We start from the raw sequence: 16,676 nt of genomic DNA, 5'->3' as shown, positions 1-16,676 counted from the left end.
CTGCTGGGGGGGGGCACTAGCTGCGTCACCCCCCAGCAGACCAAGGAGACGCTGAGCAAAGCAGCAGAGGACCCGGGGCCGGACCCGCGGCCGCTTCCAGATCAGCTGGAAGCGCCGCGGGTCCGGCCACGGGTCCTCCGCCGCTTTGCTCCCCGTCTCCCTGGTCTGCTGGCTCCCCCAGCAGACCAGGGAGACGGGGAGCAGCTTTTCTCGCCGCGGAGGAGGCGGGCGGCGGGACCAGGTGTTCCGCCGCTCCAGTCCTCCGGGGCAAGAAATCCCCGTTCGTAACTGCGGATCCGACATAAGTCGGATCCGCGTAACTCGGGGACTGCCTGTACTGTAATTAGAGCTAATCAGAAGAGTTCAATTTTTTTTGCAAAATATTTCTTAAAGTTCAAAACAATTTTAATTCAAGTTTGTTTCTTTTCAATTTTCACGGTATTTATAATTTTTCATGAGTATTTTAGTTCAAAAATTCTTTTTTGTTTTCATAGCTTGGAAATTTTCATTTAAAAACAGAAAATTTTGAAAAAAATGTACTTTAAAAATTTCATTTCCAAGAAAAGGCCATTTTAATTAAAACAATTGCATTAGAAATATTCTGAACAGCATTAATTATATTTTAGTATAATTTTCTTTCCCACTCTTTTTGCATCCTCACATTTTGTTTGCTTTCTTCATTGTCACTGTGTACTAAGTGCTACTAAACTATGTGCCAGCCATTACACTGCACATTCTTTTATGTCATATGTAAATTTTACTAGCTCATTGATTATGTGCTTTCCAGACCACAGGAAACATTATCAAACCTAGTATGGAACCTCTAGGTAACCCTTTTGCCACTTTGAAAACTGCCCATTCACCATCTCCCATCCCTGATATTTCTTGTCTTTTTGACTGTTTCTAATCCATGGTAGACACAGATTAGATGAGGCCTCATCATTCCACGAGGAGTAACGGTAGTTCAAACTAGGAAGCCTAGTCCGAACTATCTAGTTCGTGCCGCGTGTAGCCGCGCGGCACGGGGTTCGAACCAGCCGGGATTTAAAAATGGCGGCGCCTGGCTTATGCAAATGAAGCCCGGGAAATTCAAATCCCGGGCTTCATTTGCAAGTGCGGTATGCCTACATTACCCCGCTAGTTCGAACTAGCGGGGTAGTGTAGACATACCCTATGATAGGCTCAGATTTGGGGTCAGGTGGTGCATGAGTGTTATGATGCTGCAGTGAAATGGGGGTTTGGTCCCAACTGGGGGCTTGTTGGCCTGACTTCATTTTTAAATAAAATATGTCAAACTCAAAAGGTTTTAGCATTGTCTTTATATATGAGAGGGGTGAGGAACCTGTTTTGAGTCAAAGGTCACTGACCCACAGAAAAGTCAGTTGGGGGCCACACAAGTGAGATACAAAAAAAAACTCCTCCAAAACCCCCCAAGCCTCACTAATGTGGTCCCAAATGTGCTGGTTGGGGTAGGGGACAGAGTGCTAGTGGGTGCTGGGGCTGGGTAGAGGGTGCTGCTGGGTGGAAGGATGCTGGCTCAGGTGGCAGGGTGCTGGGGCAAGGTGCTGGGGTCAGTGACATGGTCCTGCTGGGCACTAGGGTGACTGGCAGGGTGCTGGGACAAGGAACAGGGTGCTGCTGGGTGCTAGCGTGGATGGCAGGGTGCTAGGGCCAGGGCCAGGGCCAGGGCCAGGGCCAGGGCCAGGGCCAGGGCCAGGGCCAGGGCCAGGGCCAGGGCCAGGGCCAGGGCCAGGGCCAGGGCCAGGGCCAGGGCCAGGGCGGTGCTGAGTCCTGGGATGTGAGGCAAGGTGCTGGGGCCAGGGCTGTGCTAGGGTGGATGGCAGGGCTGCCAAGGAACAGGATAGGGATGGGGTGCAGGATCTGGGAGGGAGCTGGGGGGCGGAAGGGAACAAGGTCCAGGTGGTAGGTAGGGTGCAGAAGCAGGCTGGATGTAGGGTGTCTGGCTACGAGGGAGGGTGCAAGGAGGGGACTTGAGGGAGGTCCAACTCCTACCCATCTGGCACCCTCTAGAATTGACTGGTCCCAGATGAGGAATTTTTGGACCAGGGGAGGTCATTTCAGGGCTCCTGGTTCCCCTCCCCTCTTCCCCACTAGGTTTCTTTGCACCTCTATCTCCTGCAACCGAACTAAACTGCCCATCCCTGCTGGTTCCCTGCACTTCCCCCAAAACCATCCCTCACAATCCAAGGGAGTGCAGCACCAGTTCCCTGCAGCCCCTCACAGCCCAGCTGAGCTGCCCATCTGTTCTGTATGCCCTCCCCCATCCACCTCAGCCCAGCTGAGCCCTGCACTGGGGTTCCCTGCATGCCACCCCCACAGCACAGCTGAGCCCCGTTTCCCTGCACCTCCTCCAAGCCCCACAAAACTGCTGAGCCAAGAGCCGATTCCCTGTCCCTCCCTCCCCTTGAGTCTAGCCCCGGTTCCCGGCACCTCCCTCCTCCTGCATTCAAACTGAGCTCTGAGCTCCACGCACACACACCCCACCCCACCCCACAGCCCAGCTCCCCAGACCTCCCCACTCTGCAACCCAGCTGAGCTCAATTTCCCTGCACCTTCCCCCAAACCATGTAGACATGCTGAGCCAGTGCTGATTCCCTGCCCCTGCCTTCCTCCCTCCCCTTGGCTGTGTCTACACTGGCACAATCTTGCGCCAAAGCGGCCGCTCTTGCACAAAAATTTGCTGCCAGTCTACACTGGCCGTGTGTTCTTCCGCAAGTACACTAACATTCTCATGTATGAAATCAGGGCTTCTTCCGCAAGAACTACGATGCTCCCACTCAGGAATAAGCCCTTTTGAGCAACTATTCTTGCACAAGAGGCCAGTGAAGATAGGCAACATGAATTTCTTGAGCAAGAAAGCCCAATGGCTAAAATGGCCATCGGCACTTTCTTGGGCAAGAGAGTGTCCACACTGCCATAGATGCTCTTGTGCAAAAGCACAGCTCGCACATGGACGAGTGGATGTGTTCTTGCACAAGAACATTAACAACCAGTGCAGACATAGCCTAAGAGTTTCCTCACATGAGCAAAATGAATTTTGTGTTGTGCACCAGTATTGAGTTCATGTGGCTTGTTTGGATGTGCCACCCAAGTTATTAATAAATATTTTTAAACCTCTACCTTTTCCCTCTGCTGCTATGTCAGCTCCCCTGGTGCCTGCTGCCCCCCCACTCCTTACCCTCCTCTGCTGTCCTGACTCCTGCTCTTCTCACGGTCCTCAGCCCTCCTGCAACCTGCCCCCCTCCACCAGCCCTTCTCTCCTCCCTGTGCCCACTCCTCCAGTAGCCCCACTCTGATCATGTGAGCTACCCCTCCTCATCCCCTCTTCTAACACCTCCCTCTACAAACCTGCCCTACGTCTCTCCTCTGATGGTGGTCCCTCCACTGCAGGTGTCTGCCCTTCTGCTTCACCCCCAGAATCCCCTGGCGCCTGCACCTTCTCTTACCCCTGCACCCTCCTGGTTCCTCCCCCTTCCCTCACTTCCCCTGCCCCCTTTGCTCCATTTTTCCCTGATGCCCACCCCTCACTCACCCTTCCCTTCCCTTCCCTCCCTCTCCCCTCACCTTCTGCCTTCCACTTTGTGGGGCCAGAGTCTGTGCTCTGTCCCCGGACTCCGAACCTCACAGCGCCCAGCAAGTTTAAAATCCCGGGCCATGACGTTACGTCACTTCCGGGTGCCTCTCCATCCACTGGTTTGAGTGTGCTGCGCAGGGCAGCAGCAGCCAGCGAGGGGGAGCTCAGGGAAGGTTGCGCATGGCAGTGACGGGTCCGGGGACAGGGGAGAGACGCCGGGTGGGAGGATGCGCGCGGGAAGGTCGGGACCCGCTCCAGCTCCAAATATTGCTGGAGCGTGGGCATCACGAGCCCACACAACTCACCGCCCATGCCTCTGCTGGCTAGCCGGCTCTCTCGCTCTTTTTCAGAGGGGGCGGGGGAGCACCGGCTCCTCATGGAACCCCTCGTTTTGCTCCATGGAACCCCAGGGTTCCGCGGAGCACCAATTGGGAAACACTGATTTAGATGAACGGAGCAGTTCATGCTTCTCAGGGCTACTGTTGTGGGCTGTCCGCAAACAAGCAGAAATCATTGTAATTGATTGCATATACAAGGCTTTCTTCAAACCACAAAGACCAGAAACATTAAAAAAAGCCCAAGGCTCAGATTCTGGATTACAATTCTTAGACAAGAATTGCTGCTATGAAAAATCAGAACACAGAGGTCTTTGGATACAACCGCTTTAAAAATGCATGTTCTCCATGCACAGTATGCAGGGTTTGTTACAGAGCTCCCAAAATGCTCAGCAAGGAAGGCAGAACTGTGCATGTATCCCTGGCTAAGTTATCTGGCCAATGAAAGTGTAGGGAAGGCTACAGCATGCCTAGAAATGTTCAAGGACGAGAGCTCTGTTCTTATTCAGGAGAGTAATTCCTAAGGGATACAGGAATGGAACTCCTTTCTATGGCCTTTCTACAGTCCTTGAGAAAGGTTCCAGACAGTGTCCAAACAAATATTAAGGCCCAGAACAACTCCAATCTGGCCTACATCTCATACCCAGACTCACGCAAAATTTTCCACTACTCCTACCCCACAATACTGCCAAGACCTGAAATTTCATTTTTTAAATTCTTTTCCCATGCCTTTTCCAGGTTGCTCCTTATTTATGCAATGACCTGCCAATTTCGACTGAATCAGTCACCAATCCCTCCTCATTCAAACTGCCTCTAGAATCACTCCTTACATGATGTCTAAAAGTAATGAATTAATTATATTTATACATAGAAATAACCCCAACTTCAAGTTACTCCCTTCTCCAGAGTATCTAATGTGTCTTGTGTTTTTTTAAATTGTAGGCTCTGGAGCAAGGATTGTCTTTCCAAATCTTATACAGCACTAAGCACACAGTTGTTATAACAATCAATCAATCGATCAAATAATCAATATACTGGTCCATAAAGAAAATAAGTGTAAACATTAAAGAATGAAAAAATATTACAAGATATTATGCTACATACTCTTACCCAAGGCTGTTGAACAAATTGTATGTTATTTTATTGTACTACTTGAAAAAGTCTACGATAATGTAATTAAGATTATTAAAATGTACTTGTAAAAGGGACTAAAGACAAAAGTAAGGTGTTACATGCAACCTTAACTCTGGAATTTTCTGCATTTATTGATCTTGTAATAATATGCTGATGGAGTATCTGTGCATAAATAAGCAAATCTCTACCAGCAAGAGTTTATATTTGTACTATGATAGCTGCTAGAGACCTCAGTTGGTCTGGGATCATACTGGACTAGCCACTGTACCAAAAAGCCCCCACAGCAAGTGATAACCTCCACCTTAAAAAGCTATTTAGACTTTAGTTTCTTCTCTGCTGTAAACCAGACAAACTTTATTAGAGGAGACTGTGAATCCAACATTAGATATGGTGGTCTTTGTCTCAAACCAATCAACCAACCAAGTACATGGATAATGGTGTTTCGGGTTAAATACCAGATAAGTGCAGAAAATGACGCACTGAATACCTTTCCAATTAGTATAACTTGTACGATGAGAGAGCACGATTGCAAGAAGTTTAGAAACTTCACCCTTATTTATTGATCCCTTTGTGGGTATAAATTCCTCCCCAATTCTACAAACTTCACACACACAGATGCTGCCCAGAGACCATATTGAGAAGGATGAGACCTCGGAACTTTCCTATCAACATTAATGACACCCTAAATCCAGACTTTAGTACAACTTACTGTTGATCCTTTCACTATCGGCTGGTTTCATCTGGATAGGATGATGCATCTGAAACACAAAGATGATCATCTCAAATTCGATGCATTCACTCTGTACATCACAGAATCACACTACCCCACAGGAACCACTAAGGACATGGTGAGGAGCCAACACAGCTATTAGAGAAGGGTCAGACATAATTCTAGAAAATTTCTGTGTGGGGAAGGATCCTAGGGATGTTCCCTATATCTTTCATTTGATATGCCACCATTCTCTTTGGGTACTTCAGGGTATTGCCCACATGTAGTGCACACAGTTCCATTACATACTTTTCCCCACAAAACCCTCTGAAAATTCCTTACAGATCTGCTGCCATGACTTGCAGCTCAAAGCCCCTCCTTTCAAACATGACTTCAGAAATGGGTGAGGAACCCATGGCCCCGCTCACAGCTTGCCTGGATCCGGCCTGTGAGGCTTGGGGTTCCCTCCTCCCAGCACCGGGAAGCCAACAACAATGACACTACTGCTCTGCAGTCACTTTGCGTGGCTGGCACCATTGCTGGCTCCCTGCTGGGGGAAGGGAGGGAGACCCATGCCTTGTAAGTCCCTTGCTGCTCCGATTGGCCAGAATCGTGACCAGTAGAAATAATGGGGGTGATGATGCCTGGAATCAGTGAGGGACACTGAGCCATATGTGTCCATGGGGAGCTGTGCAGGTAAGCATTCCCCACGGCCCAGGCCCTGCACTCCCATCTCTCTCCTGCATCCTGCCTCCCACCCCAGCCTGCTATTACATCGTCCCTCTTGCCCAGATCCCACACACTAAGTCTGCTTCCCTGCATACTGAACCAAATGATTTTTCTTGCATGGTGACAAGTATCAGAGGGGTAGCCATATTAGTCTGAATCTGCATAAACAACGAGAAGTCCTGTGGCACCTTATAGAGACATGCATATGATGAAGTGGGTCTTTGCCCATGAAAGCTTATGCTCCAATAAACCTGTTAGTTTATAAGGTGCCACAGGACTTCTCATTGTTTATGCTGATAATCAGCAGCTCCTGATTCAAAAAAGGTTCCCCGCCCTTGTTCTAAAATAACCATATAGAAGAGCAAGGCAGTGTTTGTGTATCCGTGGAGCCAAAGAGCTCAGAACATGAGTAAATGGCAGGACAGAAAGACAAGCAGAAAAGATGCTTGAAAGAACATTACACCTCTTACCCCTGGGAGGATCTTCATGTTGTGTAGAGCATTCTGTGCTTCCAGTGCAGCTTTACGGGTATAAAATGTAACAAAACAGCACCCTGTAATGCAAACCCAAAACAAGCAGATTAAGGATATTCAATTCCTGTGTGGCATACTGGGATACACAGTGCATCACTTCTACCCCTCAGACTCAAAATCTTTGATAGACAAGAGACCCATGGATAGAAACTCATGGCAATAGCTTAATACTGAATCTGTTTAGAATAGGACTTCTAAGTAAAATATAATATGTGGTATCTTCAATGACTATGCCCAACAGGCCCTCTATCACACTCAAAGGTTCACAAGACCCCTTCAATCATCCCAGCTGCGTCAGCCTAATAATACTCTTCTAGAGTAATTCTCATTATTCAGTAAACATGGCATTTTTCTGCCAGTCCAAATAACGGTTTAATATTATCACCACTAGGGATGTAAAAAGGCATTTAAAATGTAACCATATAACTGCTGAAAATCCTAGTGATTACAGAGTTACCTGCGCTGAGGGCTATTTAAGTTTAATAAAACTTAAACATGCTTTTTACTGGAGAGGCTTCCAGTCACACTCCCAGGAAGCCTGCATGTAACCTGCAGCTAGATGGTCTGGTCATCCAGCCAGATTAGCCCCTGCCTGTGGTGGGCCAGGGAGCTATTCCAGTTCACCGCAACTGGTAAGCCTCACCCACTATAGGTGATGCTTGCTGGTTAATCAGCTAACCATTCATATCCCTAATCACCACCAGTCTCAAAGATACGTAGCCCAATCAGTGGCCACACCAGGGCCACATAGCACTCAGAACAAATATAAACATTAACTTTGCTTACTTAGTCAGCTCCAGCCTTGAGCACAGACTCTTGATATGGAATCTGTTTTCACCAGACAGGCTTAGTGTGCAAAGCAATTATACTCAAGAGTTCCCAAATGACTAGTTATTTACATAAAAAGTTCCAACTCCAAAATGTAACCAATAATGAATGATGCCCCACAGGCCAAGTGGATACAGTTACAAATCGAATAGTTATGAAGCACAGGCAATAGAGCTCAGCTTCATAAAAAGTCCTTAGTCTATATTCTCTCCCCCCAAACCTACAAGTTTTTCTAGTCTGTTCACTCCTCCTTCCTCAGAATTGTGGGTCTATGTGAAATGTGTTCTTCTATATTCCAGTTTCTTTCCTCTCTTTCCCTTATCTCCCCAGCAGCATTGGGCATTCATGTGTGGCATTCATGATTTAGTACCTGAACACTTCTATTTCCAATCTATAACTCTATACCCTTTCTATGCCAATTAGAAAGAAACTGCCTATACTCTTGTGAGAGCATGTGTAATACAGAGAGGTGTTAAAGAGTCTGTCTTGCTAGTCTCAAACAGTTACTCTAGGGAATGGATATGCAAATCAGGAATGAAAAGTGAAGGATCCCTACTACTAAGTTTATTTTCCATTCCCCTGGCACCAAGACAGAATTGTTCCTTATTTGTTCAGTTTAACTTTAAAAATCAACAGCAAAATGAGGCTTTTGCCACTTCCAATAGGTGACATTTCCACAACCGTATCTCTCTCTAAAAGGAAGTTTTATTGATATTCAGCAAAATTTACCCTTTCAAGAACCATACCAGAAATATTACATAAAATGCATATATTAGTTGCATATAAACATCTCACAGCACATCTCCTCTCCCACAAGTCAAGTGACAAATTCTTACAGTAGACTGCTTAGCCGGTATATAGCAGGGATGGCCAAAACTGTGGCTCATGAGCCCCACACAGCTCTTGTACACCTAAAGTGTGACTTGTGGAGTCCCCTATCCCTTTCTCCACCTACCAGACTGGAGGGGGAGGCTCTGAACTTCTGCCTTGCAGTAGGGTGGTGAGGTAAAGCTTCTGTCTAGCAGGGGGGAGGGGGAAAAGGGGCTACTACCCAGTGGGGAGAGGGAGATCTTGGGGCTTCAACAGAAATGAAGATGAAGCCCTAAGCCTCATCTGGCACATCCCAAAGGGCAGACACCCAAAGCCTTAGTTCCAGCAGGTGTGCTCCAGCTCTTGAACTTCTGAAGATTGTCAGATGTAGCTTAAAGGGAGAGTAAGTTTGGCCATCCTAGCATACGTATAGCATATCTCTGAGCTGCATCTGAACTTTTCTTCTCAAAGTGCTTTAAAACTTGTAATTACAGGGATGACTCAACCCCTCTGAAATGGAGCTAGATCTGGGGTGAAACACTGCAGTTTGACAGTACACAGAAAATCTACACAGCAATTAGAACAGGAAGAGAAACATTGTATCCAACTGAACAGCAGGGGAACCTAAATACAGGTTGTACTTCCCTTAGCCAGGACACTCTGGTCTGGCAACGTCAGCTGGGAGCCCGGTGTCAGACAGGAGCGCAGTAGGGAGTTCTGGCTCCAGTGGCTGGGCAGTAGCGGGACCGGGCTGGAGTCCTAGTTGGGGGGGGGGGAGGGAGGCAGGAAGCAGCCCATGAAGGGAGGGACCTCCCTGCTCCACCAAATTCCCTCACTGGGTGCCGAACCAGGGAGGTAGACCTGTACTTGATACGAAATTTGACAAGGACATTGGTGTTAGCAATCTCTTAAAAGAGTTCTATGCACTCTTCAGCTGGCACAGATGACCAAAAAAATGACACTTCCAGCATTACAGTCATTTAGAAGAAAAATCTAAACCCAACAAATAGGCTACATACCTTGGAAACCCATTTACTTTGGGAGGAAGCATGACTGAGTGCAAGAAACTATAGCAGGGAACTCAAGTATCAGCTCAGGATAGAATTGCTCACCTTTGCTCTGAGGAGGGTTTTGGCTTCTGTCCCTCAGGACGTTAATTTCATAGACAGCACCATACTGTTCAAAGAGTTCTCTCAGATCTTTCTCACACCAGTTCCGTGGAACCTGCCCCACAAACATCTTGATGGCATCTAGGTCAGGTTCATCTGGGTGATCCAACGTGCCATTCATTTTCTTTGAGCTGCATAGGACAGGAAAGAATTTCTGTTATATCACCACCGCCACCCCGTCCAGATTAATCCTTCTCCCTAGGTACCAACTAACATTGTAGCTCCAAACTGCCTGCTTATGAAGGGAAAAGAATTCTACAAAGCAATATTTTTAAAGGATTCCTATACACTCCAACCAAACTAAGAACATTTACATTTAGCCATCACTCTCACTATAGAGCTCTTAGAGAATGTCTATCCCCTTCTAGTTCCTACTCTATAGTCAGCAACCTGGATGTGGGACATCTAAGTTTTTTGTGTAAATGACTGAAATGTCATTGCCCACCACTGCAGAACTAGACACAAGGAAAAGGCTGGAGTGGGAAAAAGCCAAAACCTGGTATTAGCAGCAAACCTAACAACGAACTATAAAAAAGATTGTGGAGCAAAAGGATGTTTATTCAGATTTGCAATCTACAGGTCCCTCTTAAGATAAGAAAAAGTGACCAGAATAAAGACTCTTCACATTACAGTAAGGTTCCACAGATCCAGAAAGCTGGGGGTAAAACAGGGTCAAGATGTGGCTGAAAATGAACACATTGGTCTTGAATACTATTTGGTCCCAGAGGGTGATCAGGATTAATTTATCATAGATCTTGAACTACCAGCATTTTCAGAAAACTAACATAATAATACTGGAGTCCCAAGTTACGGAGGGGGAATCATTTATGGTGGAGAGGGGTCCTCCACAGGTGTTTCAATAATCTCTTCCTTAGGACATATTTATAATTAGATGTGAGATCAGTGTTGTCAAACAGCACCCCAGCAAATCATGATCCCACATGATAATCTGCACTGGCTCCTTATTGTTTAGCTTGTGCAATATGAGTCTTACTATTGGTATCAAAGACCTTAAATCATAGAGAGACAATTTCTCTGGGAAACTGCCTGAAATGATATCCTGCTACAGAGTGAATATTAGGATTGCTGATAATCCTATGTATAATCTAGAAGGGTATGTGGATGGGTGGGTGCAGTCACTATGATAGGATTTCCTCCTACCTCCCACACACAGTAGAGGGCCATAAGTGGCCTTCTTGGCCAGTCTTCTTATTTCAGGTTTTTTTTATTGCCCTATTTACTATAGATTAAGGAATATAAATGTTTAATCGTCTTGGACTTATCTGGGAACGGTGCTCATTCATGGTCATGTTTTTCCGCAGTATTTATTATGAAGTCTTCAAGCATAGGAATTATTAAAAACAAAATTACCTGCCAAATTCCATTAACTGTGGACTGGATATTTATTATGTGTAGTCTTACCACTTGCCATGTGCTGGTTTAGATGTATAAGACGACAACTGTTGCCAGAAAATGCTTCCACATTCTAAGAATGGTTTGCACAAGGTGGGAAGCATACAGCTCTTTACTAGGAAAAGGGGAAAGGGTGACAATAATGCCTTTCAATCTGTCGGAACTCCCACTGCAAGGGGACTGACACTTTTCAAAGCATCCCAAAAAAACTAACACCTTTTACTAAGGGGTGAACTACACAATGATTGAATTCTGAGGGGGAGTAACTGATAAGTATATATTATCCTCTGCCATATGGTCCCAGCTCTGGTGCCACTCCCATGAGAAGCACCATGAGGGCATCATGTCTCCTGGGAGCTAAATCCACACGGTCATCATATGACCTCAGAAACAGTTCAAAGATCATTTAATTCCTGTCCAAAAGGAAGCAGTCTGAAGTGATTCAGAAGGAATGAAACCTAATCTCCTAACACTGTACTTCAGCAACTGGTATCGGAGCATCATTACAGTGACTTGCACTGGATTCTGTAAGGATCAGCTCCACTGAGTAGATGTTAATTAATTGGAGATGCATTCAGAGCAAGAGAAAAACCAACTAAAACATCTTCCAGGATTTCTTTTAGAATGCAGCTCTGAGACTCTCCTACCCCATCACCTTTTCCTCCAAAGGGAGTAATACATTAAGTAGCAAAGAAACTGTCAAAGAGGCAATTCCAAGCTGAGACAGTAAGCAAAAAGCAAATCTGGAGACACAGCATACTTACACAGAACTGGCATTCGAGGAACAATGGTCCACCATCATCTCGGGGAGGAAATCCAACTTAAACGCAGCCATCACCTCCGTCTTCCACAAACCACTAACACCAAGTCAAACGTACAATCTAAACCCCGAACAAAAATTCCACGTCCCAACGTCCTGCAGGTCTTAACACACCAAGCCACACAAAAACACATTCAAACCACAGAAACAGGAGCTCAGAGAGACCAGCAACAGACATCACAGAAATAGGCTGGACTGGAAAAGGGACATGGAGTCATGGATTAAAAGGGGGATGTGAGCATGTGAAGGGAGGCTCAGTTCACTATACAATGAAACTGCTGATGCACTGGGCTTGTTTTGTGCAATTTTCCCTGGCGAAGCAGCACTGAGTGCTCTGTCAGATAAACAGTGTCAGATTGATTAAGATAGCAATGGTTGACAGAGCAGAAAAAACACAAACTCTAACCTCATAGCCCCCAACAAACTCTTCACCCCCCAAAATGCCAGCCCCAAGGTCTTGAGGTCCACTAATTAATAGCTCTTGAATCAAGACTCTATTTTAGTACCTTAGTGCTAATACTTCATGAAGTCAATACAAATCAAGTTATGACAGCTGTCTTTTACTATAATGAGTTTGAGTAGCTTACTGCTACAAGGAGGCTTGACCACTGAAAACCTCTGTATCTATAGAGGTGTGCCTGTTCTGACTATTCTCCCTCTATTAAAGGCCAAAACACATGCAGTCTCACACATGTGAATGCAGTCACGTAATACTTAGCACATAGATACAGAATACAGGGAATGTGAGGGTAACAACAGTAGAAAATATCTAGTGGTCATAGCAGGGAACAACATCAACACTCTTGGAGTATGTCTAAACTACATGGCTCCGTCGACGGAGCCATGTAGATTTGTTTGTTCGGCAAAGGGAAATGAAACCGTGATTTAAATAATCGCGGCTTCATTTAAATTTAAATAGCTGCCCCGCTCTGCCGATCAGTTGTTTGTTGGCAGATCAGGGCAGTCTGGATGCTCCCCTGCCGACACGAAAGCCCTTTAATCGACCTCCCCAGTAAACCTCATTCTACAAGGCATAACGGGGAGGTCGATAAAGGGCTTTCAGATCGGCACGGGAGAGTCCAGACTAGTGCGCTGAGCCATTTAAATTTAAATGAAGCCACGATTATTTAAATTGCGGCTTCATTTCCCTTTGCTGATCAGCCTAATCTACATGGCTCCATCGATGGAGCCATGTAGTTTAGACACACCCTTGCATTCTACACTGACCATTGCTTGGATTTATTGTGTCATCTTGGAAAAGTCAGTTATGGTGCAACGGTTTCCTCATCAATCAAACAAGGGCAACACATGATGACCTACTGAGGCTAAGAAGTTTATATGTTTGTAATGCTCTCTAAGGCCCTGGAGAAATATGCACAGAATTACTACAAATAGGAAGACAGTATTGAACATGGTGGGGAAAGTGACCAGTACTAATTTGAACAAAACAACCATTTAAAACAAATGCTCAACAATAATACACAAGAAAGAGTTGTACTCAATTACTATGTTAACAGCTGTCCCATACCACCTTGCAAGAATCACCTCCCACTCACTACCTCTGCGAAATTATAAAAAAAAACCCTGGCCCTCAGACACTCCAGTTTTCTAACTTGGTAACTGCAGACTTCATATTACCTTACACTCAAACATTGCCTCAGCTTAAAATCCTACCCAGCTGCTCTCTAATGTTTGCCTCACTTATGTGACCAGGAAGCTCTGCAGAAAATAATATGGTTAATCAAGGGGCAGTAGTGATTCCTTCCAATGTTTATGTAGTTATGCAGCTTTGCACTTCAGAATCAAGGGTTTATCAGCGAAGGGATAGCAGAACACCATTAGAACAAAATACTTCCATCCAGCATTCCAAAGCAGCAAATGGGGCTACCTTGCCTTACTGATGACAGCAGGAAGGAGGGCAGCTTTTCTGGCAACGAATTCTCTCGGAAAGAAGATTTTACAAGAGGTACTGAGATACCTCCTGTGAAATGTTCTCAGTTATTTGATAATCACTATGGGTGACACTTGCATGACTTCCTCCTCTTCTTTCCCAAAAGAAAAACTGGCTTTATTCTACTGAACATAAACCAGATAATAGTTTAAAGGCAAATTAGCTTGAAAACCTTTCATCAGCTCCCTAATGATCTCCATGTCAAGTTTCTTAGCTTCCAGGCTCTGCACAACTCTGTGAGCTAATTTTAACGGTCTTTACTCCTACTCATTCCTTTCAATAGACCCAAATCTCCCTCTTAGTATTCTTCTTCCAATCTCAAGGCTGGTCTATGCTAGAAAGTAAGTCAACCTAAGCTCACCTGCATCAACCTAACTGCACATGAGTGTACACCAAAATTTGTCTCACTGATTAAAGCACTTAGTTACAGCAAAATGGTAATTCCTCCCTGAGCTACACAAAATCTTGGTCAACCTACTTAGGTCAATGCAAGACAAGTGCAGACACAGGGGTAGGAGGAGTGACAGAATTACCAGACCGTGGGCAAGGGGAAAGGTGCCTCAGGCAGAAGGGGTGGGGCTGGGAGAATAGGCTCTCCTCATCAGCCCATCAAAGCTGCCTGGGGATCTGGCTGCTGCAGCGGTCAGGACCCCAGGTCCTTTTGAATTGCTAGGCCCTAAGGTAGTTGGTCTTTCTCTCCCCCATCAGTGAGCCTGGTAAACGCTGAATTACTTGTGTTAATCCTAACCATCCACCAGTACTAAGGATGTTAAGTATTGAGTAAACGACTAATCATGTTACTCAATGCAATTTGTATCGAGGACACGATTAGTTGATAAGGGGCTGCTGCGGCTCTGTAGTTTAAATGTAGTAGGAGCTGGGCGTGCAGGCAGCCTGGCTCCTACTACATTTAAATTGCAAAGCCACAGCGGGAATAGGGCCGGGACCCAGTGGGGAGAGGGAGATGGGTAGGGAGAAGGTCCAGACCTCTGAGTCTCTGCCTTTGAAATTTAAAAGGAAGGGCTACTGTGCCTCTGCCTCGCCTCCTTGCTCCCCCCCTGTACCACAGAGATGGTGCTGGGGGGGGGGGGGGAAAATCTGCTTTTAATATGGCTCCTGCTCCCTCCCCCATCCTTGCTGCCTCTGATACAGAGGCAGCAAGGGGGAGGAAAAATGTGAGTAGTCAACTCAACTACCCAGTGAGCCTAGGCTTATCAGGTAGTTGACTATTCAACTACTCTTTTACATCCCTAACCAGCAACTCTCTCACAATGCCCCATCACTGTGACAGTCACAATTTTGATCTCCATTGCTCAGCGGCCAAAGAAACTAGAAGTTTGCCCCGCCATCAACTTTTAAAATCCCTTGTATGTTTTTGAAATGCCTTTTCCTGATTGCCCACCTTAGTGGGCAATTTACTACTTTAACTTGGGTGTGCATATCTGACCATGCTGGCTCCATGCACACAGAGAGCTAATACACATGTGTCTGCTTTGAGCAGGCAAAAAGTCATAAATAGCCTCCTTCTATGGGAGCAAGAGACTGTGCAAGGACAACTATGGAACAGCCAAAGATCTTGCATATTGCATATGGGATGCTGAAATTCAGACATTAAAGGGTGAGGAAAAGTACTGTATGAAAGAAAAAACCCTTTATCTGGAATACCAGAATGTAAGGGAGGGCAACAAGAAATCTGCTGCTGCTCCACAGATCTGCCACTTCTACAACAATAGCATGTCATACTTTCTACTCTGAACATATCTCAGGAGACTCCCAAACAGGGAGGCAAAGGAAATGGTGCTCAAACTATGCCCCAAGCTGTTTGAAATTCTGCCAGAAACAAGCCAGTTCTTTTGGGTGTACACAGATGAGTCTGCTAATGAGGGAGAACGAAGCTTGGGTAAATGTGTACATACATTATCCCTGATAATGTGTTTTTCTTCTTTTTGGTGCCTGAAACCCCATTTCTCCTGCCCTTTTTTCCCAGCCTTGTTTCATATCTTCCTGTGATATGAAACTTTCCCTTGCCACTCTGCAATGAGTTTGGTTGGCACCGCTACTTAAAGGAGTCTGTCAAATTAGGGCCCATGTGGCTTCAGAAACCTAGTAGAAGATGGATTTTCTTTGCCTTTGTCACCCTCAAGATTTGGATATCAGCCAATTTCCACCACTGCCTGAAAAAATATTGCCAATATTCACTGTACTTTTCCTATACAGGGGTCTCTGCTATAAGTTGCACCGGTATACATCCATTTCACATTAAAGTCGTTGACGTTTGTAAGAACTGATGCGTTATAAGTCCTCCCATTCCCCTCTATAAGTCATGCAAAACACTCCCGCCAATTTGCTTAAATGGAAGTCAGCTGTGAGAAAAAAAATCCCCACTTTAAGTTGTTTCGCTGTAAGTCCAAGTTTTTTGGAATATATCTTGGACGTATAGCGAGGATCCCCTTATTAAAGGTATTTATAGGAATAATGTAATGGAGTTTTAAATCTTTCCCTTTCCATCATGACTGTAAATCACATAGTGTTTCTCTTTTAATCACACCTCCAGGCCCAATGAATGTCTGAGTTAGATCAGGGAGAGAAAGAACAGGTCAAGGAAAGATATTCTCTAAGATCCTGCAGTTCTCTATAACTTTGGACTATA

General features: G+C 45.7%; 1 protein-coding gene across 11 annotated transcripts in view; it reads right to left on the bottom strand.

Annotated features, from left to right (window-relative positions):
- Window positions 1–16,676, bottom strand: part of CELF1 (CUGBP Elav-like family member 1) — a 99,781-nt gene that overhangs the window by 43,925 nt on the left and 39,180 nt on the right. For 5 of the 11 annotated variants that reach the window (XM_006113424.4, XM_006113427.4, XM_075927449.1 and 2 more), the window contains 3 exons: window positions 9,786–9,973; window positions 6,973–7,055; window positions 5,774–5,822 (listed from right to left, as the gene is read on the bottom strand). In XM_006113424.4, the coding sequence (XP_006113486.1) occupies window positions 5,774–5,822; window positions 6,973–7,055; window positions 9,786–9,963 (310 nt within the window). In that variant the 5' untranslated portion in view covers window positions 9,964–9,973. Of the gene's footprint in view, window positions 1–5,773; window positions 5,823–6,972; window positions 7,056–9,785; window positions 9,974–12,019; window positions 13,130–16,676 lie in introns of those variants that run through there. The other 6 variants (XM_006113419.4, XM_006113428.4, XM_075927447.1 and 3 more) reach the window with 4 other exon arrangements.

Source organism: Pelodiscus sinensis, chromosome 4, assembly GCF_049634645.1.
Source record: "Pelodiscus sinensis isolate JC-2024 chromosome 4, ASM4963464v1, whole genome shotgun sequence".
NCBI lineage: Eukaryota > Metazoa > Chordata > Testudines > Trionychidae > Pelodiscus > Pelodiscus sinensis.
Note: the sequence above shows the minus strand (reverse complement) of the source record. Positions and strands in the feature narration are given on the sequence as shown.